The sequence below is a fragment of the Grus americana genome, chromosome 2 (assembly GCF_028858705.1).
Source record: "Grus americana isolate bGruAme1 chromosome 2, bGruAme1.mat, whole genome shotgun sequence".
Taxonomy (NCBI): domain Eukaryota; kingdom Metazoa; phylum Chordata; class Aves; order Gruiformes; family Gruidae; genus Grus; species Grus americana.
The window spans coordinates 113087913-113112938 of NC_072853.1; the positions used below are offsets into that span (position 1 = coordinate 113087913).

Genomic DNA, 25026 nt, shown 5'->3' on the forward strand with positions numbered 1-25026 from the left:
ACTGTAACATGATGGTGGTAGAGAAGTTGATAAAATTGATGTATTACATTTAAGTAGTCAAAAATGCATAGTATCAGTGAAGAGGAAAAATGAGCTACAAACAGGAGCTTCCAGCAGGAGAAGGAAATTACAAAATTCTAGTTTGCTGCACCAGAGGTACAATGCAAAGACAAAAAACTTCAGCTGACAGCACTATAACATGATTCAATGCCATCTAGTGCTCAAACACAAATATTTCCCAACTCACGAGTTTAGTTCTCCTTATACTGAGAATGACCACTGATATGCTTCGCCTCTCCAAAAAACTTCATTTTTCCAGGCCAGTTAATAATATGTTACACAAACATACTACTGTTTAATCTGTTTTGAAAAACATCTCAATATATAACTTTGCAATATTTTTTATTCAATTAATTTTTAAAATAATGTTGACCGTTTACTATTCAGGTTCTAGAAGTTCTGTAGGACTCATCCTCTTTTACCCTTGTTTCTAGGAAGAGGAGCTTTCCTCACTTACGAGGTCAATTATGATATCAGAATCAAGAGCAATTTTTGTTTGCTGAATAAAGGGCGGAAAAAAAGATGCTTTGGTTCCACTGAGTTATATACATATCATTCTACGATTTATTGAGATAAGGAAGGAAATAGAACTATCTCCACAAAGTGTCTGGCATTTTGTAAGCGAACAGAAATATTCCCACATAAATAATAAAGCCCAGGTGTCTATGTGGAAGGCTTGAAATAAGAACTCAAGGCCAGTAGCATGCCAAGTACCTACTCCTCCCAAATCCCACTTGTCCTTATTATTGTCCATGTTTTTGTTTTGCTACAAGGAAGTTGTAACATCATCTTAAAAAATAACAGGTATTTTAACTACTCTCTCTTTACAACCTCAGTAACAGGCAACTCCAGCTGCTCTACGAAAAACCCTCTTACTATTCAAGTCACCATAGAATACTCACAAAATACTCTTCTCCATGTCTGAGCAAAAGTCACTTGCTTTACATGCCCATCAAAACCACTAACATCTCAGGGCAATAACTGAGTACTTGGAAATAACACGATGTGAACATTTACGATTTTAATACTAACAAAAGAAACCTGACAGTTTACGAGGCACCTACTACGTTGCAGTGCTTGCAAGTTACCTTATAAGTTCCAGTTGAGCAAGTTCTTGATTTGCTTGAAATATTGGTTTTTTTGTAAAAAGTTCACCCAGGATGCAGCTGTAAAACAGTTTTGCACAATTCCATCATTATGGCTTTCAATACAGATTGATAGAAACACTTAAGATTTATTTTTGGCTTGTTTTTATGCTTGCTACTCTTCTGTACCAAACTCTTACCCACAGCTCCAGACATCGATAGCTGGCGTGTATCTTTCTTCTCCAAGCAGAAGTTCAGGAGGCCGATACCATAATGTAATAACTTTGTTGGTATATGGTCGGCTGTTGGGGAGGAGGAAAAAGAGAGGACTATCATTTTACTACGATCTCATTTCTGAAAAAGTGATACTTTGAAGGACTTTACTTCTGTGGTGCTGCTTAAGAACAGTACAATTTTCCACTCCCTTTTCCTAATTTTAGTCCTGCAAAGCTGCACTGCACAAAAGCAAACACAACCGTCTGACTGAGGCTATCAAAGGACAGACTGAAGATATAAATAATAATCACATAGCCTTCTCAATGCTATGTGAATCCCATATCTCAATTATTATTCAGATAGAAATACTGCATATTTATTACATTGCTAGTCATTTCAGGAGAATGACCTGTTTGGATAAAACCACCAATTTCTGGGCAACTATTAATTATTAGAATACCGAATGTAGGACCTCTACAAGCATTTTGTAAAGAAGACAAAAAGTCACTTTCCCCTCTGTAAGTGGGGGCAAAAGAGACAGAACCTTTTTCTTGAACTACATCCTTCAACAATTTTGATTCCAAAGCCTGGAACACTTCCAGTATCTTCCTGTATTTCACAACATCTTTAATTCTCTACAGCTCTAACCAGAAGTTTTGGTCACTGGGAATAATCCTTTCCATCCTTACACTCAGACAAGGATTTCCACTATCTTAGACACATATTTTTTTTGTGGACAGGTCGAGATACAGCATCAACAGAACAGTTCAGAATGGAAGGCAGAAAACAGATGTTAGGTTTTGTGTTTGTTTCAGCCAATGTGTCTTAAAAGTGATTCCAAAATTCTTTCAGTTTTAATAATTCCCTCTTACCAACACTACATAACTCCAAATCGAAAGCAGAGTAACATCAAGTGCAGAGTTTGAACAGCCGTAGCATAAAGTCTAACAAGCTCTTATAACATACTCAGTGGTACAGGTATCATTTCTGCAAAATCACCCAAGTCTTTTTTTCATTAAGGAACTCCCCAATTCATTTTTAAAATGTAGTATGTTTTTGGAAACAATCCCATCATTTACTGTATTTATCTCTGAAGCAATTATTCCTCTATGAAATGTTTACATGGTATGGACTTTCTCTACAGATACACCACTCATATATATTAGTATACAGTGCTTTTTATTTGAACAGATGTTTTCTAACACAATCTGTCATATCTCCTACTCCAAACATATTAAATCCACCAGAACAACATTTAAAGGAGCACAACTACAACAACCGATGGGAATTTACTTAAAATGAAATTTTAATTTCTTTCCCATTATGTTCCTAGTAAATTTTGTACCCTTCTGAAAAGTACATAATTTTAAACAACAGAAAAACAAATGTAAAATACATGAATTTAAAGCAGCAGCTATTACACGCTTGTCAGTATACATTAATTACATCCAATACTGCAGGTCAGAAGCTAGTAAGAAGGAAAATGAATGACAAAAGAATTGTCAAAAATCTACTAATGAGATTCTAATTATCCTCCCAAGTTCAACTGGCAATTCTATTTGTTAGTAGAACTATAATTTAATCTTGGCTTCATTTATGTATAATGGCATAATAATATTGCTGTTTGATATATAGTAAAATCTGTTATTTGCGCTATAAAGACACTGAACTTTTCAATCGTTCAATTCTTAATGAACAGAGTGTTTTACAGGCAACATTTAAATTAATTTAAAAACAGACATTAAACCCCCCCATGGTAAATCAGAGAAGAAAAAGATTAGGTCAATTTGGTGCATGTTAAAATAAGAAGGTAGGATGGCATCAATCCCTTTTATTATAAGTACATCCAAACAAAAATTAATTACCCAGCAGCTGCTTAAGATTATCTTACCCTGCTACTATATTCAACAGTTTTCATAACTGTACTTAAGCATATGTTCCTGAAATAACAGCTCAGAAGACAGTGAAACTAATGCTATCAGGTTCAACAACAAGCTCAGAGCTCTGTGAGAAAACAATAAACTCACAGAGCTAACATTATAGACGTTATTTCCCAAATCAGGTATGCAGAAATCAAAGTAAGCTCAGGCAGCTAATATTCTCTGTAGCCAACCACCCGATGTACATACTAGTGTAATGAACATTCGGCCTGAATTTTGAAAATCCAGTCCCACATGACAAACACATGACATTACAATATAAATACTGAAGTTCTTAATCATAAAAACTGTGCACCTGTTTCCTGGAGTACAAACATAACGAAGCCAAGAACAACAGAAGCACAAGTCACAAGAAGTTTCAGAATAACTTTTATTTAAACTCATATCTCTGTTTCCAGCAGATTCAACAGCACTGACTGCCTAAAGAATACAATGAACCTCTTCAAATGTAAGGTTAAATCTTACACAAAAGTAATGCCTTTTGAAAAGAAATTGTGTACGAATTTCTGTCAGTAAAAAAATTTCACCTTCCCTAAATAAACTTTTCCTAGGTATACCAACAGAAAGAATGTACTTTACGTTTACAGGACCAGAAACTAATAGTAAAAACCTACATATCAATGCACCTACTTAGGACTGCAACTCCTCATTTCCAATCAATATATGGCTACTCTCTACAGTTATTTACCCAGAACACTTGGAAAAACAATACACTTGCACAAAGAGAGTTTTGTGGTTTTATGCAGTATAAGACAACGTGCACTTTCCATTTCCTAAGCAATTACTTGTATTACAGTACAATAACATTTGCTCTAAACAGTCTTCTTTTCTGGCCCTCAGAGTTATGTAAAAAGATTAAATTTCTGAATGCTTTTTTCACAGTATAATTATATCTTACCTTTCTTCTGAGTTGTACAGCCGAGCAAGCCCAAAATCTGCAAGCTTTATCTGCCCTCTGGTGGAAAAAGCAAAGAATTATTTGGTGGTTAATGCTGTTAAGATATCCTCCCCAAAAATCAGGTGAAGTTTGAGATTAAGACAGCTGCAACTGTTCTTCACCAAACCACATTAATGAGGAAGTGTCTTAGAACCTATGCACCTCTTCAGTAAACAAATACACTAACCTACTGAATATCAAAGACAAGTAAGCAAAATTAGGTATGCTCATCAAATGGCATTTACATCACCAGATGTTAGTAAAAATTCAGGTGCATACTGTAAAGCATTCAAACTCTGCAGGAAAAAACGGAGGGAGGAAACTGCAATTTTCTCATGCCTTACTGCTAGTATAAGCATTTGTACAACAAACAATTATCAGCAGTCATACTTCCTTCTAGGAAGCCATCAAAGCCCTGTTCTGCTCTTGCAAAGTTTAAATACAGCGTTTAAATCAGGGTGAGCAACCAGATAAGGGCTTCTATTTTTGTCAGCAGCCAACTTGCTGAATGACACAACCCCTAACCCCTTCTTGAGTTTTCCCATATATGAGGGGAAGAGTAGAAGATACAGAGCTCTTGCCTGGCAGTTTCTACAGCTGAAAGGCACTGCTCAATCCCCAGAATCCCTCACCATCTATAAAGTGTGGAGGATTTAAACAGACAGCTACCTGCAAGCTTCTCTAATACAGGAAATGAATGTTGGAATGTTACACACGGGTTTTATTTTTTCTGTACTTATGAGTTTTAAAACTCTCATCACTTTCAAATACATGCAAATGTCACTTTCAAATAAATTTTATCAAATTAGGGCAAGACTTGCTGATGTGTGTAAGAATGACCATCTTGTGGTAATAAAATATACAGATCGTTATTTCCTTTCTTCCCCTCAGATGTGTGCTTGGAATTGCTGTAACACTTGGAGCACTCCCATAAACAAAGAAATGTTCCCCTCAAATTTACATGCTTATTCCTCAGAGAGCTTATTTGTGGAAGATAAATGTCTTTGCTCAAAAATTCATTGAAGTTGCACATCTAAAAGATCTATAATCCATGTGTTTGGCTTCAGGCTGTAACTGGCAATGGTATTTTATAAACATTAACTTAAAATTATTCAGATCAACTATGAACTTTTTCTTCTTCCAGTGGAAATGTCTAAGGATGCTCAAAAAATATCCTTGGGGAAAAAACTGTATCCTGGAGCAGAGAGAGCACAGTACAACAGAAAACTCTACCACTACCATAATGCGTTCTTCTCCACTGCCAGGTTACACCTCAGCTTCTGTGTTCCCAAATGCGCACAGAGACAGCACCACCACTGGAGATTAGCAGGCAAGCAGGATTAGGTGAGTGTGCACAAGGAGTGATGTGGACACATGTATACATCCGTTTAGGGGTCCATATCATAATCCAGAACTGAAACTAATCTAATGTTAGTTTGTTATAAGAAAAAAAGGAGGAAAAAAGATGGAAAATTTAATTTGGAGCAAGCTGGGACAAAACTAGGGCCCTACCAAGAAGAGATCCTTGACCCATTTTGCCCAGTATTTCATCTCCAACAACAGCTAAGCGGATTTTTAGGGAGAACATGTGAACCTGTTCACTTTGGGGCTCACCTTCCTTGTACTTCACCACCCACAGTCACGGTGTTAAGGAGGCTAAAACAAGTATTCCTGTCTACTCCCTTTAGCACCTGTTAATGATTCTGCCCATGAATGTGTCTCATCCCTTTTTGAATCTCCTGTCACTACCCTGAAAACCTCCTGTGACAACAAATTCCAGAAGCCGACTACCTGCTCTGTAAAGATACTCTTTTTTTTGCTGTAATAAACCTCGCTCTTATGGTTGCTCCCTGGTTTTAGTAGTGCTGGATCTGATAACAACAGTTCTGTACTGAAGTTACCCACTATCATCACACGGGCTTTTTATTTGCTGCTGTTGCACGCTGAACAAAAGCTACTTTACTAATATGATTTGTAATTACAAGAGGTTAAAAAAGAAACAAACTCTTCTCCCCATTTGATTATGGCTGTAACTGCAAGCCAAAGCATGTTTGAACATGCCTGATGACAAATTATTTTAAAGCATTATCCTGACTGATGAAGATTAGGACCTCAGAATTATGTCACAAAGAACCAGCCTAGCCACACTTCATCTTGAAATGAGATTACAAAAAGAATACACATCAAACATTTATTTCCTAAAATTCTGCTTTAATATATTTGAACTCAAGATAATTTCCCCCCACTCTGACCTAAAAGATTCAAGTTTTAATCCTGCTGTTTTAACACAGGGAAGTTTAACAAACAATTGTAGGATCCAGTGTTAAGCAATAACATGACCAGATTAGTATTTTACAATTGATTTTAAAGAAACCAGACAATCTAAAAAAAAGTTTTGCTAATGACTTAAAGTGAACTGTGAAGATTAAAACAAAGATTTAAAGATGTTGTTAACACACAATTTTTTATATACTTGAAGTAATATCCATACCTATTATTTAGTAGAATATTTGAACATTTGATATCCCTGTGCAAAAAGTTCTTCTTATGGCAATAGGCCAAGCCCTCCATCAGCTGTCTCATAAATGATTTAATATGGTTTTCATTAAAATGAACCAAACCAGATTCCAGCAGTCCCATCAAGTCATGGTCCATATATTCAAATACCAGGTAAAATGCACCTAGAAAAAGAAAGGGAAAGGGGAGGAGAAACAGAAAGAGAGAAACTGATTTAACAGTAGTCCAAAGCACTGCTGCTCCCTACTTTTGAAAGCTGGAAGTATTTTTCACACAACTATTTACATTTTCTGCAATATTTATAGCTGTACCTCATGTCCAATAACAGCAATGAAGTATAGTGCAGTAAAATGTTTTCATAATAGTTTTTTTCCATGTAAACAATCATTCTAGTCAAATGTTTGTGAAAACAAATGTAATTCTACCCCATGGCACTTTAATCTAGATGCACATGTACTCTCCCTTTTGGGTCTCCATCACCATCCATTTTATTTAAAGAAAAATTAACTGGGTTAATATTCCCTGTGTAAAGTCTGTGGAGAAATCTAGAAACAAAGTATGTACAGCATTAGTTCATCTTGCATGAATCGGTGACTGATTTTTTTAAGCTTTCAGTGTGAAATTAGGTCAGAAATAAGCCTGCCCTTTTCAGACAGGAAGCACCTATAAGACAAATCAAAATGAGAAAGCAGAACTAACCTAATAGCAACAGCAGCTCTGTAAAGATGAGTTCATATTCCAAGTTGCCACACAGATACATTAAGCATAATAGAATCTGCTCTTATCTCACATTACCCTGTGCAATTCCACAAATAAAGCTATTAAAACTAAGGCTTTTTGATATAAATAAGTAGTATTAAAGAGGAAGACTGCTGAGTACTTCAGAAGCAGCAATAACCAATCTCCAGCACAAACACCCTGAGAACAATCTGCTTTTTAGTACTTAATTCTTCCCCTTCTTCACTCTGGGGCAGAGAAGACGGCGCAATCCCTGTAGAGCACTGGTGGCAATGCAGAAAACACGTTCAAGTGGATCCCGTCCACCTTCCATTTTCAAAAGCCTCCCCCCAAAAAGATTACAAAGCCACCACTCTGAAGTGCAAATAGCTTCTGCCCAACAAGAACTCATTGCAGGTTTTAGTTCCTAAACAAGAAGTTTCAATTCAGAAGCTAGTGAAAGTCTTGTAGCAATAATGACAAGTCAGCTTGCCAGAACATACATGCAGACAGCCAAATTCTAATGAACTGACTTGTTTTCTTGCACAGTAGCTGAAAAGGGAAAAAAGAGTGCTAAATCCATCTGCTATTTAACAAACAGAAAAAAGATTACTTAAACTTATAACAAAGATCAGCATAGAGCAGCTAAACCACAGGCCATTGCATAACACACTCTGCGTTCATAGTTTCAAATTTAGGTCCTTTTGTCCTGCTGTATGTTATATGGAGGAAGTGAAATACTGATCATAAAATACCCATTAGTGTGCACAGAGGAAGTGGAGCAGGAGGTAAATCCAGCAGGTACAACCTGATCCCACCACTTCAAAAAGAAAGACGGAAGTATTAAGAGCCATAAATAACTAAAAGAATGCTAATATTGGCATAACTGAGTTCACCAATGCAGCTCACCAGATCAGCACGGTAAAAGCACAGAGGGTCTTAATCTTGGTCTTTTAAAACAAGATAGCTGGCAACCTGGTGTTAGGTCTACTTCTCTGACAGCTGAAGTATGAACCATGACATATTTTAAGATGCCTTGAAACAAAACACCTGTTCTTAATGCTGCAGTGCCAGAATAGTCTAGATATGCCCTTCAGAGGACTTTAGCTCAACAAAATTGAATACCAATGATCTTGGTATCTTCTTTGCCTGGAATACACAGGAAAGTTAACTCCGTCACGGCAGCAAGCTACACTGTGTGTACATGACGGAAAAAGACTATGAAGGGTCAGTGGGATTGCAGACTTGTTTAGTGAGAACAGCTGAACCCAGGTCTTCTTGTTTGTATGCAAAGTAGGCTCCATGCCTTGAGCAATTTCCTGCTCTGCCTACTAGCTAATGGAATTTTTCACCATTATTTATAAGTAGCAATCACAACTGTGATTACCCTCATGCAAGAAGGAAAGCTGACAACAATGGAGACAATTCATAAATAAAAGAATAGTACCTGGGAGATGACATCTAATTATTTATATTCTCTGCAACTCTCAAAGAAACACACACTAGAACAATGTAAATGCTAAATGTTCCTTCCATATCAGAGCAAGAGCAAATGCACAGATCCATTACACTTACACATTGCTACCTACCTATACGATGTCAGAATTTGTTTTAAAAAGAAAAACTGACAAAGCTGAATCTTCATTGGTTATGAGAATCTATTAAAACTAGTCTACTAGCTATGGCAGTCTAACCACTAAAACCTGATTTACAGTATTACTCTAACTATATTTGGAAGCTATTGTAGCTGCAAAGAAGGCACACACTGAAGTGAAACTTCTGTTGCACTTAGGAAAAAAGTTATCTTTTTGACCATTTTGTCAGTTAGGATTGTAAGGGTCAGAAAGTGAGGTAACAGTTTAGAATAATGAAAGGATTAACATATCTCCTCCTCCTGTTCATATATTTCAAGTCATGGAGCTCTAACAGTAGCAGTTTTCTTAACCAAAACACAAAATGAGTTGGTGTATAATGATGTAAAGCTATTGATACAAAATGAGTAAGTCAGCAAAACATGGCACTGATCTGTAATACACAAAGGATTTTCTGAAGGGTCAAAAATCCTGACAAAACATACTTTGTATTTTTGTCACACAGGTAGGCTCTGGATTTTTTTTTGGACTGTCATCAAATCACATGGATTCAACAAAGCAAGACATCAAGTCATGCATTTGTTCCCCAAGTAAGATACAATTGCTTTGGGCTGGGTGAGGTCGGGGGGGGAGCAGCAGGGGAGAATGATCCAAAAGCCTACATAGATGACATCTTTTAAGCAAATATTTTCCAAATATTATTTCATGGGGAAAGTGTTTGGGGTTTCACAAAATATCTGATTAGATACAGATCAGACGAACTGGGAGACTAGAGGTGCCTTATTATGTGCAAATTTTAATTCAATCCTTGTATACACGTGTTACAATAGCATCTTGAAATACAAAAATGCTTAAAAAGACAAAAGGATCCCTGCCTCATTCACTGCATGGTGTGTACAATGTTGAGGTGTTGAACAGGTTTTCAACATTTTGTTCTGTACTCATTGTTCAGAATGAGGCTCCATCAGATTTTATTTTGCTAATAAGCCTCCTCAGCTTCTTCTATGCAATACATATTTCTCCCCCTTGATTGGAGATAATTGGATTATATTTCCTCTTCCATTGCCTTAAAATTTCTCTTCCAGTACTCATGATACACTCTATTCCAAGACAGTTTTAAACAGAATTTTATCAAGCAGAGCTTGAAAACTAAAGAAGAAATTGTCCAGCAATTCCTTGAAGTTCCTTACATTCAAATTCCTTGAAGTTCCTTAAACATTCATCTTTTCTTTCTACTCATGTTTTACAAACCTATTTTGTAATTTGAAAAACACCTAATAAAGGCATAGCCGCTGAATTAATCACCTTAAGACTAAAGAAAGCATCACTGCTATACACATTTTTCCATTTAGATATCACAACACTTTAAGACAAATTTAGTGTAATAAAACCAGAACTCCCTCCCCTTTTTTTTTTCACATTTTCACCCAATATTAAGTTTTTATTTGATGACAGTGTTATTCTCCTGTTATTCTCCCATTGTTCAACTGTCTCCCAAGTTCAACTGCATTCTCCTCTTGAAACAAATCCAACCCAAACTGCATGTACATGGAAACATGTTCTGAAACAGGCATACCAGCCAAGGGCATAATGCAGCCCTAGGCGTAAATACTGTCCTTGTTTCATCGCATACTACAGGCAAATACGAAACTGAACAAAAAACTTAAAGCAGAGGAAAAGTAAACCAAACATATCAGAAATATTTGATTAATGATCAGGGATTTTTCTCCTTTTGCCGTAACATGGATCAAGTTGAAAAGCCGCGCAATTAGGTCCATACCAGACTCCCCGTCCAGCGCACACAAACAGGAGGCACTACTCAAGCAGTCGCACAATTCCTGATAACTTAGCTGTAGCATGAAAACTATTTGGGTAAGAAGTTTCTATCAGCTATTTCAGGAGCAGCAAGGCAAGCTGCAGATCATTAGAGGTTTCTGAAATTCAGATCAGTTTGATTTTAGTCAACTTCTCAGGAAACCCAGATAAAGCTAGCTACAATACAAGTAAGCAGAGAAGGAACCCTGTAGTGAAGTATTCTGATGACTGCATGATCGCTGTCACAGACTTCTTCCAAACCACAAGCTTTCAGACAGACCGAGTATCCTTGACAGCTGTGAGAAAGTAACCTGCTAGTCATGCAATCATGTTCAACAGTGTCCGTTTGACACGTGTACTACAGTGCTGTCAGGACAAATACTGACTTCATGCCTAAAAAGGTTTGTTAATTTGTATTGCAAATTAATTCAAAATATAAGCTATCTAAAGTAAACTTAGATCTTAAAATAAATTGCAGAAACACACACACAACACAAATAGATAATCCGCATGCAGGAAAAAAAAAAAAAGCTGTGATGTTAACCAGATCTTTTTTTTATTAGTCTCCCATGCAAAGTTTTACATCCTCCCTCAGGTTAGCAATTGAAAATGCCTCTTCCAGTCAAAAGGAGAGAGACGTCAGTCAGTACACCTACTGGTTTTACATTCACAACAACAAAAGCTAAGTCAGGCACTCTCCATATGTTTAGTAAAAAGAGATCATGGCAGTCCCATAGCTAGACTGTTGAGCACTGCCAAACAGCTTCTAGCTGATAAAGACACAACTGAGAACTGAAAGACCATCTCAAGTGCCCAAAGAGAGACACTTAAGTCATATAAATCACAGACTCACTGAGAAAACAAACCAGAGTGACAAAAGCCCAAAGAAGGGCCTTTTTTCCAATGATTCACTTTATAACTGATGAAGTGGCTCAACTAACTTAGCTTATGAGGTGTATAGATTTGAATATACCTAGGAAGTAGCTCTTTGTTTTCAACTTCTGTTTTAAATCTTGTTTTCTTCAATTACTGTTCTACAGGAAACATCACACAAACTTTCTTACACAAAGAGAAGATGAAGAGCTTCTGTAAAGTACAATCATCCTGCTCCAAATGGATATGAACTGAAGTTCATGAACATGAACTCCAATTGAATTGGACTATCATCAAGCAAACAAACAGAAAAAGCAAAGGAAAGTTTAGTTGCCAGTAGACTTGGTCATAAGCACCAACGGCATCAAGCTGCTTCTACTACTGTTGAAGACTGACACCCACAATTGCTCCTGCAATAGCTCACTAGAAGAAAACATTTTCAACAAAAATAATGAAGTTCTAAGATTTTTAGGAAAAAACTGAATGGAAACTACAGCTCACCAGTGCTATCAAGTCAAATGAGGCTTTATGTCCTGGGAGAAACAGAGTAGGTTTTGGCAGTATGTTCAGCAGATTTTTTTAAGTCAGCTGTTACACAGATATACACACAAGACAGAATACAAACTGAGTCATGTGTTCCCAATTCCTAAGCTTGTGTGTTCGCGTATCTCCCTCTGAATGATGGGTAGGAGAGAAAAGCCTACATGAGAAACATACGAAATGGATACTCCTTCTCACCACACCAAACATGCATTTTACCTGGCAGGACTGTGCCTCAGAATCGAGATTAATAATCAGTAATGCTGTTCTCCAACTTTATCATCAAGCATGTCTTACACATAATGAAGACTGCAAAAGGTAAAAACTTCAGATCTTCAGTATAGCAGATCCATGTATCACCCACTCAGCTGTGTACATGCCCAACGTATACAACCAATTGTTGCTGTCTGATGTGCTGTATTTCCACTGATGGAAATACCCTTATAACATATGCACAACACTGCTTCAATATGTTACATTTCTTTTTCTATTGGTTGGTCGAGAAAGAATAAAATCAATCCTATCTATTAAAGCTGTTCTTATCATTAAACTTATACTCTATGCTGGACAGGATAAAACACAGATACACTTTTCTTCCACTTTCTTTTAAAGTGAAACACACAAAATGTTGAGACAAGCCAGATACATAATCCTATGTCTTCCAAACTTTTGAGTCACTTAAAAACATGTAACACAGCTCAAAGTATCAGGACAAAGTTGTACAAGCCAAGCCATGGCTGGTTTGCAGGCCAATGTACTTAAAAAGTATCCTTAAAAAGCATCCTTAAAACAAGTACTGTACAAAGTCTATTGAATATTTACATAATTGTCAGAAAAGTAAATTTGCTGCATTTTAAAATACTGAGATCTAACCAAAAAATCCTTAAGTGAATAAGTAGACGAGTAATAGGAGGTCTATCATATCCTGACCTTAGATAAAAAATTAACTTTACTCATATTAACTAGAGGAACATGTGTTAGCAGAAATGTTCTCATTCCCTACTTCTACAAATGGGATTATCAGGCAGGGGTTTTTTTAAGAGCTATATTTCAAAAAGATAAGCATATACCACGTTAAGCAGAAGCATGCTCAGAGGACAAAACACTTTGCTTCTACTGTAAGCTCTGCCTAAGACATCACTAGGACTTTTATAATGGTTCCTTCATAAGCCAAGCAATCCACTTTTGTGTTTGCAATGGTTTACTGTGAAAATGACCAAACTTCCTCCCGCCTGCATTCATTCCCTGTGTCGACTACAATTTGGCCACGTCATCTCAGCTATAAATCCCCATCTCACAATGAACTACTCATTAGAGAAATAGAGAATGCAGTGCTTGAAAAAAACCAACTTCCATCTTTTCACAGACAAATCATAATAGCAGTCTCATTATCATGCTAATGCTTTCAAGAGACTATCAGAAACTAATTTTCTTCTACCCTCTCCAGAGAAGCCCCTTCCCTTGCAAATTTTCTGAAAATGTAATTGTTTTAATAAGCTGTTAAATAAGAATGAGAAATTAAATTGAAAACAATATCAAAAGCACAAATAGAGGCTTGGACCAAAAAAATTACATTTGAAATTAATGAGACACAGTTTGAAGTACACCAAAAAAATTTACAATCCTAGACATGGCACCAAACAGAAAGGGAGAAAATTAATTAATGAGTCATTAAGTATTAAGTCAAGGCTCAGTGTGGTCTCATTAGCCAAGTAGGTTAGACCTAATTAAAACTTAGTACAAGATTCACGTGAAAAGCCTAAACTGGCTGTTGCAGGCTGTCAGAGTGGGTGCTGACCACTGAACCTGCACATATCTAGAGAAACTCTTTTGCTAGATGCTTTCTACTTTTAAACACAATAAAAAAGTGTGTCAGTGCTGTATACCCTTCAAGGTATTATATTTCCTAAAGATGCCAGGAAAAAAGGCCAAACTAATTCCCGCTTAATTGTGACAGCCATCTTCTGACTCATCACAACATCACCTGGTATTTCTGCTGCTGGCTATGCAGTACATACGGTGTTTTCTACCTGCACTGGTGCTAGGCATGTTGTATAGAAACTCAGGGAGGGAAAGCAGGGAAGAAGCACAGGTACCACATTCCAAACACCCTCCTCAGCCAAACCATGTATCAAATTGCCCCCAGGACACTAAAATACCACAAAATGATAGGTTGATAAGACTTGGACCTAAAAGGAAATGGCAAAATGACCACTCCAATATTCGAAGTACCAAGCAACAACACTGTATCACTTCCACTGTATTTGCTTGATTCTCTGGGCTAAGGTGGTCACAGTTACTCAAACAAGCCAGACTTAACACTGAAGGAACCAAAAAAGTAAAAGTTTGCATGCCTTCTATTTCAGGAAAACCACCACCACCACCACCACACACATCTCGCTTTTTTTTTCTTCCCATTTATCCTTCTTCTAGCATTCAAGACACACATACCCAATTATGAAAAAACTAAACCACAATTCAGATAAAACAGAGGCCTACAATGAAAAACACCTCTTCAGCATTGAGTCTACAATAGCCTAAATGATATGAGAAAGTACTACAAGGAAAATAAAAGGTTAAAAAAGCTCACAATTAAGAGCTTCCTATCGTTGCTGGCCTCCCTAATCCATGAGCGTCAAGGAGTCAAACATCTGTTCCTCTCCAGCAAAACTTGAATCAAATAATAATTTTTTCTATCATACAGAATATTCGCGAAAATGTTTCTATGAGTAAAAGGCACAGCTGAGTTAAATAAAGGACTTCTACTAGTAATTAAATAAAAATTAAAATCTCTTGTCAAGCATCACAATTTGCAAACAAATTTTTTAATGAAGCTTAACTTCAAATCCAGCATAGCTAACTGTCGTACTAAGAACAGGACCAGAAAGAGCTACCCTCCTGTGTTAGCATACATACCTTTGTCCTTCTTGAAGTCCAAAGCATCTTCCTTATCTGTCACTATTTCCTTCATGTTGATAATGCTTTGGTGATTAAGCTGTCGAAGAATCTTAATCTCCCGAATAGCTGTAATTGGAAACCCTTCCTTTTCATTATCCAGACGTACTTTCTTTAGTGCCACCATTTCCCCTAAGAGAAAATTTAAATAAAAAAACCTCAAGATTAGCAAGCAAACTACGGGATTTAGTATTGGGCTTGTTCATTTGTTTTTAAAACCTTTCTCATTTGTTACTATTTCTGAATGCATTAGCCTTGGTTGCACCAAACACTATGCTGAATGGAAATAGAATTAACCATTGTTGGGAAACAATCACATGGAGAAGCAAATCTATAAATGAGAATTTTCAGCTACCCACTGCAAGGCTTGTCATCATCTTCCTGCATACCTCGCTCACCTGTGTCCTGATATTCCACATCGAGTCTATCAATAAACTCCCATATAAGAGTGATTATCAACAGCAGCTTCAGAGACAGAGGCCTATATCTGCTCTGGATTTCTTATTACTACCTCACCACAAGTCAGAAGGCATATATCTAGCCAGAAATACTATAGTTCAAGATATGAGTCAGACAACTAAAGAGTTCTCAAATTCTGCAGTATACTTTCTACAAGCAGAAGTGTCACTGCCATGTTTACGGTGAGGAGCAATTTTCCTTATTATTTTACTGCAGGCTGGGCTGGATGAAGCTAGATTCTGCAAAATGGCAGGAGCATGATCTACTCATGATGGAGGATATCTAAAGACTGTATGCCAGGAATTTTATTGCTGTGTCTGGGAAGTATATTGACAGTACAGATATCTTTGTAAGCCCTAAAAAGGGCTTATCCTACACCAGAATGCCAATCTTCACACAGGATTTGAATTCAAAGCTAATGGAAGGTTTGCTGTAACTATATGGACCCACTCAATACAGACAGCAACAACTTCTACTGGAGGTTAAGAAATGACACCACACATTAATAACCTGAAGCTTGCCAAAGAGGCAATACAGTTATGATGGATTAAGAAGTTAAATGTGCGATGAACCAAATCACAAGAGAGCATGAAGAAGCTCCTAACAATGATTCGCAATGTTTCCCAAGGTAGTAGGTAAAAAATAAAATCTGTGACAGTTCAACTTAAGAACTAAAGTTTGCAAACTGGGACAAACACAGGTGAAGAATAAAGAAGGAATTATAATGACACTGCTTATTCTTCTGGAGATCAGAAAGAAGGAACCGAGACTGGTATGTGATCCTGTGTGATTCAGTTACTGCTGAAGCAGAAAATTATCCAGCATTTAAAGCGTGCACAAATAAGCCAGAAGGGCAAGCAGTCACAGAAAGAACCACTAATTAAACATAAAATGATCAAGCAACATACAGCACATATGAAGAACCAATTTTAATGCATTATCTATTTAGAAGTAATGACAATATTCTTAAGTATCACAGTGGTGACTGCTTGCTCGTTTGAGCAATAGTTTAACATGAAATCTAAAAATTATGTCGTTGTTGTGTCATAATTCAGTTACACTGCAAGAAAAATACCCAATATGCAACACTTCAGGGCTGTGTTGCACAGAGGCAGATTCTCTTCCTACTATCAGCTAGTGACTATCAGAGACATTAGAAGACAGAATACTACAGGTTTTACTCAATATAAAAACAAAACCAAAATATCCCGTTCACTTTAGAATTGTAATTTACCTTTTTGAACTTACCTGTGTCTTTATCTCTAGCTTTGTAAACTTGCCCATAAGTGCCTTCACCAATAATACCAATGATATCAAATTTATCCACACAGCGCTTTCCCCAATCTATTTCTTTTTCTTTTGTTTCACCATGTCGTGGTCCACATATTCTAGAAAACAACAAGTATTTCTAAGAATACAGCTAATTTATCTTAAGGATTGTCTTAACCTTGAAAATAACCTCAACACACAATATTTATGAGACATTATTAGATAACTGGCTTACTAACATCAAGTGGCGATAAACCATGCAGTTTGATTCAAGTTTAAATTAATACTAAAAAAGTCATTACAAAGCAGAAACATTTTTAAAAGAATGTATTTTAAAGAAACAATTATCACTTCTACTTGCTTGACAGGCTTTTAAAAAAATGTCTAACATACTTTGGTCTTCTCTTGCTGTGTAACTGAACTGCTGGTTTCTTTTCTTCAGGACTTTTGGATAAGTCAGCTCCTCCCGGCAACTCAGGTGGAAGTGGCAAGTCTGCAAGCAGATGGCGAAGTTTCTTCTCTGCTTCTTTAACTGACTTCACGGAAAGATTCTCTCGCAAACTATTAAAAAAGACACAATTTTGCTAATAAGTTGAACACAGTAGAATGATATTAACATACATAAGGGAAAACCTGTTGGAATTATTTTTTTAAAATACATTGTAGGCTGCTGGTTCATCAACGCTTAAAATCTCTGCTCTTAGAATTTGCAGGACTTTGATTTATGGTTTACAAATGGCTCACAAACAGCTTCTTGGAAGATGCACAGCTAACTACCAAAATTCTACAGAGACTATGAAATCAGATCTTTCTGGTGAAAGCTGAGGTTAGATGACAAGCCTTACCAAGCCAGACTTCTTCTGCCGCACAAGGTTTTTGTCAAGTTTATGGCCTAGACTATTAAGAATATTTAGAGCTCAGGTGCTGCCAGACATCAGAAGTGTAGTGGTAAAATCTGTACTCTGACTTCCCATATAATAGAGATTACCCTAATCCAGTTCACTATAATGTTGCTCTCCAGAGATAATGAGCTTTGTGGTCACAGTAACACTGCAGGTCATTACAAGGCAGTCCACACCACCTCGTTTACAGATTCCAATCTTGTACATTTGCTGAAACACTCCAGATTCAACACATTTCTAGTGATGAGCATGCAAATCAAGTGGAAAAAAAAATCAGATAAAAAAATGACTAAATGTTTTTCTGCCATGAGTTACTAATATCTGACCATTTTTAATCATCAACCATTATTAGGTAATAGATACTGACAGTCAATCTCTGTCTTGAGAAAAATCCCCCAAACGCATGTACAGCAATGTATTTTTTTAACAATTACTATACACAATAATTCTAGAAATGCTCTTCCCATTCTAATGGGGAAATTCTGAAAATATCATATTTGCTGCAGGATTATATTTTTTTTTAAACACATGGTTCCATTTTACCAGAACTTCCTTTAGCTAGATTTGTGCAGCTACTGCACATCCAGCATTTTTAAACCACAACCATCTCTATATGTAATTACATAACTGTTTCTTCCCCACAGGACTCTTACACAGTATTCTCTCTCTAAATTTCAAAAACTTTGTCATTGCATCAAGAAAACTTTCTGTCATGCTTTGAGAGGACATTTTCCAAGATAGCTGTATTTGCCAAATCGCACTATTCTATTGTCAGCATCCTTCTCTGGGAACCTTTTCTGGAGGTTTTTCTGCAACTTTTAATTTATTGAGTTTAACAGACAAAGCATGAACTTCTGTAAATGGAAAGATCTTGCTATCTCCCATCATGGTGAATGCATATTTTCTTTCTTACATGAACTGCAATTAGCAATCTTTTATTTAATTATATAAAGCATTCCAGTGTTTTGTGTATGGCTATGCAGAACACCTGAATGTCAGAACACCACTTCTCAAGATGCCACTGCCTGAATTTAAAGAGGCACCTCAAGGAAGGACATACTGCCCTCATCACAAATATAATAGTTAGCATGCTATAAAGAATAAACTGCCTTTGGACAGCGCATGTAATTACCATGGTAAAGAAAAATGCTTAATTTTGAATTCATATATTTGTATTTCTCTCACAAAATTTTGCTTCCAAGCTTTCAGTATCAGTGAAAGTACAATATACGAGAGGTGCCGAAACAGACTTTAAAAGTGGTTTAGGAAAACAGAGGCAGCCAAAAGCAGCCTTTTTTCCAGGCCTGTTAAATCACATGTCGTGGACCACCGGAACAGTTTTCCCTTTCAACTAACCTACACAGTAGTTTCGCAACACTGCTGTTCCTTTAGGTAGTTTATTTGTGGGTTTATCAGATTCTTACTGAACTTCACAACTGACACAGCATTAGGAGCCATCCAGTTCTGCATAGCATCAAGCTTTCTTTGTTGGCACAATTTCCGCATAGTAATTTTGAGCCCAAGGTAAATACCTTTGCCCTCCTCGCCCCTAAAAAACGTTGAACATTTTTCTTTGATGACTTAAGCTTTATCACAACTTGTAATCACAAGCATTCTGATATGAAGTTTATAACATCCTATAAGCAAAGCATAAATTACATTCTATTACTTGTTAATTTTTCTAATGCAGCTGTTTGCAAGCATTAGGCTGGGTTTTTTTTCTGGAAAGGAGAATGAGCTCAGTGCTGATAGCACCATTTAATTGTAGCTTAACTCCTCTGTGCAGTTTAGCTATACTTAAAAACAGATATTACACTAAAAAAATACTAAAGAGAAGCAAGATGAAATCTCATTTCATATTATCACTATTAACACTGCAAACCAGTCATATATTTAGTTAAACTAGTTAGCCTAGTTTTTAGTTAAAACAGTAAATGTTGCTCTCAAATAACAGTGTCAGAAATCCCATTTACCTAGAGGATGACTTTGTCATAAATTTAAATGCAAGCGTACATTCACCACACAGATGTGATTCTGAACAACTGGAATGACATTTGCTAGAGTGCTGAAGGGCAAGAAAAAAAACTTTTCTTTTACTACCAAAAAAAAATCTAATACCTTGTTAGGTTGTATTTATTTGCCAAGGCCTTCTGTGCATCCTAATGTTTAACACAGCATTGAATTACTAGCAAACACAGGAGAAACAGTTACATGTCTAGTTATAACTACTACTACTAATCAAAGAAACACTACACACTTCTCAAAGAACAAGAGAAGACAGGCTAGTTTCACAGATATGGGATATAAAAGTACTTCATAAGGTTTTGAATCTTTCTTTTACAGTTTGATTTTTTACAAAAGATCTATCACACTTCAATTAGTTATTACTTCAACATTCAGAAATTTTATTTTACTTGTGAGAAGTTGATTTCTCATATACATGTGAGAAGCATGTAACACCATGAGTAAAACCAGAAGTAACTCTTCTCAACTTCATCACCAAAACCAAAAGAAAAGCAGTAAATTACAGCTCAACAGCATAATTTCCCAATACACGTATTCACAGCACGTATTCTTTATTAGGACTATGAAGAGACTTAATGTAGTCTAAACTCAGATGACACTTGGAATAGACATGAATTTCTTCACTACAAACCCATTTTTACGCTTCTAAACTTAACACAAATGACAGGACATGAACTTCACTTCCATTATACATTCTCAAAATAATACAGAGCTCTGAGACAAATTATACTAAAATAACACACAGCTATAAAAACAATTGTCTTCCAAAGGGAAGAGAATCTTTACTTCACACCCCCCCAATTTAAGAGTTTTCACATTGCTACTGAATTCAACTTTTCCCCACAAGTATGTACATGTTCATACCAAGCTTGAAATCTTGAATCCTTGAATGCATCTTTGCATTAGTCCCAAAGCTATTATGTACCAGCAATTTTAAATCATCTCTTTAGTGCACTTTTTATTGAAAGATTTCTCCTAGACTAAATCCTTCTCTTTGAGAACCACTTAAATTATTTTTAAGATCAAATTCCTTCGGTTCACTAACAATCACCATGTTAAACAACTGAAGAGCAAGAACAAACTACCTATTGCATCAGCCTGATCTATATTTGTTTTCCAAAGGAAGTAACAATAACAATAAAAAAGGAACATACAATAATAATAATAAAAAAAAAGGAAGAGACAACTCCAAAAAGCAAATCTATGTCACAACTCACCTATCAGTTTCTTTATCTTCAGGCAGCGTGGGAGGCAAAGGCAAGGGTGGCAGTGTGGAGGTTGGTAGTGCAACAATTCGATCCTTGTCCTTGGTTACTACACTTGGTGTACTTGGTTTGCTTTTCTCTTTTACAGTGACTGGTGGCTGTTTTACAACAGTTAATTTATTCTCTTTTACTGCTGTGGGTTTCTGCTTACTAATTTTGTCTGCAATTAAATTATTTTCCCCTTTTGTTTCAGGAAGCGAGACTTTTGCCTTTGCCTTGTCATTTTTCAAATTTGCGCTGCTTGTAGGAGAAGGCGTATGCTCAGCTTTTATTTTCTTCAGGTCCTTTACATTGTTCACTTGAGGCGCACTTGCAGCAGTGTCAGTGCTTCCCTTAGTAGGTGTTGAAGTATTGGAAGCTTTTGCACTAGCTTTGGCTGCCTCAGCAGCTCTTGCTTTTTTGTTTTTGTTCAGTTCAGCAGCCAGGCTACTCTTCAAAGTCAATGTACTAGGAGAAATACTTGAATGACGACTTCTGGATCTAGACAACCTGTGTCTGCTACGAGACCTTGAGTGCCTTGATGAATATGGACTTCTGCTTCGAGATTTTGCTGATCTCCTGTTTCAAAAAAGTTAAGATTTACCCAGTTAAAGATTAGTCTAGCTGCTTTCTCAGTCTATCTGCTTTTTTGACAAACTACTTTTAAACCAATCATCATCACCACACTTCAAGAATAAACAAGGCTATGAAATAGGAGAGACCGTACCTTAAAAAAAAGTCTGCAGTTAATAAATCAAGATTTTACATCTAAACAGGATGTTAGAAAATGTTACAGCTTTCTTACACATACTTTCTCTCATTAAAAAACTGCAAAATACAAGTATACCTATAGGGCAGATAGGTTCCTTTTTCCTCACTACTTATCAGATATTTTTCTCCTTTAAAGAAAATCTGATCCGATGCAACTTGTGCGAACACCTTCAGTATATGCAGTATTTCAGAAAAAAATCAGCTGGCTACGTAACCAGAATTCAACAAAATTAAATCAATGTTACAACATGACAAGAAAAATCTAAATACAACACTGAAGAAGTAAGCAATTTCTTAATTTTTACTTTCACAATGGTCATTAAAATAAGTTAGCTGAAAAAAATACTGAATACTAAAGGCTGCTATGTAACTAACTGAAAGACAGCAATAAACCTTAACTTTCTTTTTTCAAAATTTAACCGCATACATTTTCCCAAAACCCACAAGTACCCAATACTTGTTATAGCTACTAATAAGCAAACATAATCCACAAGTAGGCCCATGCTATGCCCACATCAGAATAAAGAGACCAATAGAAAGAGGTGGGGGGGTATAAATCTAAGCCACCTACAAAATCATAGCAGGAAAACAACAGAGAATGAGGGCAGGAGGAAATCTTAACAGTTAGAAAAATACTTTTACTGTACAAAAATACCATTTAACATGAATTATTTTTCATTCAATTTTTCAAAGGGATATCCTAATTTCCCCAGTAGTTTTGATTCAGTTTTTCATTAAAAGACAAAAGGGGAAAAAAAACCCCAAAAAACAAATTGGGGTGAAGGGCATGAGAACAAGTAAAGTAGCCTAATCCACTGCTACCACACAGAAACATTATGAAATAAATAAAATTAAATGGGGGGGGTTTAATCCATTTTACCATACTAAGAACAGCAAGGGTATTCACCAGATTCTCTTGATGGAAAAGTTAAAGTTTGATGGAAATAATATTTCTCTTGAGTATATCACGTGAAGAGGAAGAAAAAGTATAATAAGGATAAATTCATAAGCTGGACAAAGAAAAAAGTATTAAGCAATAGCAAAAATAAGACTTCTTGGAGATACAAGAACTTCAGAGTTCAAAAAAAAAAAAAACCCAAAGCAGCCAACTACAATCGTTATGGTCAGGACTATCCACCCCTATGTTAAATTTAATTTTAGTAACAATTAAATTAAATCAAATTTAATATCAACACAAGAAATAACATTCAATGCTTCAACTGAACAAATATTTAATATTTGCTTCTATTTTGTGTGCAATAATTACTAATTTCCAAATTTACATGGTTTTCCTGCATTATAAAATGCCTTCTTTCTAAAGCAACATAAGAATTCATTGAGATAAGTCAAAATTATGTAGGAGTGATTCAAAACAATGTGTAGGTGTGCACACTGTATGCTGTAGCACAAGCTTCAAAATTCTATAGGTAAAACTGAAATTGATCCAAATGGCTAGAGAACCTTGAAAGCAAAAACAACAAAAAAACCCAAACCCCACATGACAACAAGTCTTGGAAGCTAACACAGTTCATTTCTATGCCAGGAAGCAGGTTTTATAGAATTTTCTGGCATAGCAGGATAACAAAGACAGATGATGATGATGGTAACAATAATAATAATAGTTTGTTCCATAATACAGAGTTATGATGGTGTAGTAGGTAGAAAAAGGAGGGCCAAGACTATCCAGACAATACATACACTTCAAATTCTAGGTCAGAGCTCTCCGCACACTGTTATCTCACTTTCTGAGAGGAATTATTATCTCAAGCAGAGGTATCCACACCAGCTGTAGAATCAGTATAATTACATATCTCCAGCATCAAGCGCAAGCTAATAAGCCCCATTACTCCTAAACTGACTTCTATAAATGGTGCACCATTTGCGAGGATGTCGCTGACCTGTCTCGGAAAACATTTGCTTGCATGTCTTGTTCCTAGATCTGCTATTTTAAACTGACACTTGCTCCAGTTACCTGTAGAGCACAACCTCCATCCCAAGGACCTCACTGCAACCTGTCTTACCCGTATTATTCTTTTAAAAATTTAAAACATGCCCTAAAGGTCTCAATATCAGTTATATTTCTTTCATAAGTACAATTTCTGGGGTGGGGTTTTTTTGTTGCTTTTTGTTTGTTTTCTGAATGGTGCCTAATATAAAGTAACCTATGTCACAAACAGAAATATGAACATAATTCCATATGCACTAGAAAAGTAGCAGCTTAAAACACTACAGTTGCTGAGACACCATGCCTAATCATAAGACTTTCCGATCCACTTTGGTTCAAAATAGAACAGGTTCATTTAAATCACTACTAAGGATGAAATGAGAAATCTGTTCAAATGAGTGACTGCAAATGCTCACCTGATCAGCTACCATAACTTGGTGGGGAAGAAGCAGTTTTGAAAAGCTGGGGCAAAAATAACCTAAATCTTTATACCTTCTTCAAAAACAAGCACGTAAAGAAGCCAAGCATTGGTAAAATATGTACATCAAACCATTGTCAATGTTAGTCAAGAGAGTCTGGGATGTGGAAGTTGATTTGTGCAAGCCCAGCAAAAAGCCACCATTCTCCACCTCAGGTTTCACACCGCAAATGACAACAGCATAACTTTCTCATGTCAGAATTGCACATACTATGGCCCTTAACAGCAGGTCACAATGATAGTAGCCTAGTTATGAAATACGTTGACCAAGTATAATCTCTACACTGGTTTAATTTTTCCAAAAATTTTTCGTTATTTAATTTTATGTCAGAAAAAAAAATTTATGTTGCATTACATAGTGCATGTCTGTGCTAATCATAAACTAGAGCTTCCTTTGGCATCCCAAAGACCTTTGCAAGGATCCCTTGCTGTACCTTGTCCACTGGGCTAGACCCAAGAGAGTTACAGCAAAAACATTAACACTTTCAACTAAATAGACAAACACTGAATCTTAAGTAAAAGGCAGCTTTGTCAAAGTGCTAGTTATTTGAATTACAATGATAAAAATCTGGTGTTTTCATAGGCTTAATGATATTTACAAATATTCAACTATCACTTTCTTTCATCCATGTTAGTTCAAATGTCCTAAGAGAACCTTCCAGGCTAAACAAAACTTATGTACAAGC

General features: G+C 36.3%; 1 protein-coding gene and 1 long non-coding RNA gene across 7 annotated transcripts in view; one reads left to right on the forward strand and one right to left on the reverse strand.

The window, feature by feature from the left end:
- The window catches only part of CDK13 (cyclin dependent kinase 13), a 43721-nt gene that overhangs the window by 10767 nt on the left and 7928 nt on the right, over positions 1-25026 (reverse strand). For 5 of the 6 annotated variants that reach the window (XM_054815782.1, XM_054815779.1, XM_054815781.1 and 2 more), the window contains exons 2-9: positions 21120-21725; positions 17369-17536; positions 16955-17094; positions 15209-15379; positions 6730-6919; positions 4200-4256; positions 1346-1447; positions 1149-1226 (exon numbers count right to left, since the gene is read on the reverse strand). In XM_054815782.1, the coding sequence (XP_054671757.1) occupies positions 1149-1226; positions 1346-1447; positions 4200-4256; positions 6730-6919; positions 15209-15379; positions 16955-17094; positions 17369-17536; positions 21120-21725 (1512 nt within the window). The remainder of the gene's footprint in view (positions 1-1148; positions 1227-1345; positions 1448-4199; positions 4257-6729; positions 6920-15208; positions 15380-16954; positions 17095-17368; positions 17537-21119; positions 21726-25026) is intronic. The other variant, XM_054815780.1, reaches the window with a different exon arrangement.
- Positions 5471-14435, forward strand: LOC129202625 (uncharacterized). Its single transcript, XR_008575766.1, has 3 exons — positions 5471-5582; positions 9570-9654; positions 11920-14435. It is a non-coding gene; the product is annotated as an uncharacterized LOC129202625 (long non-coding RNA).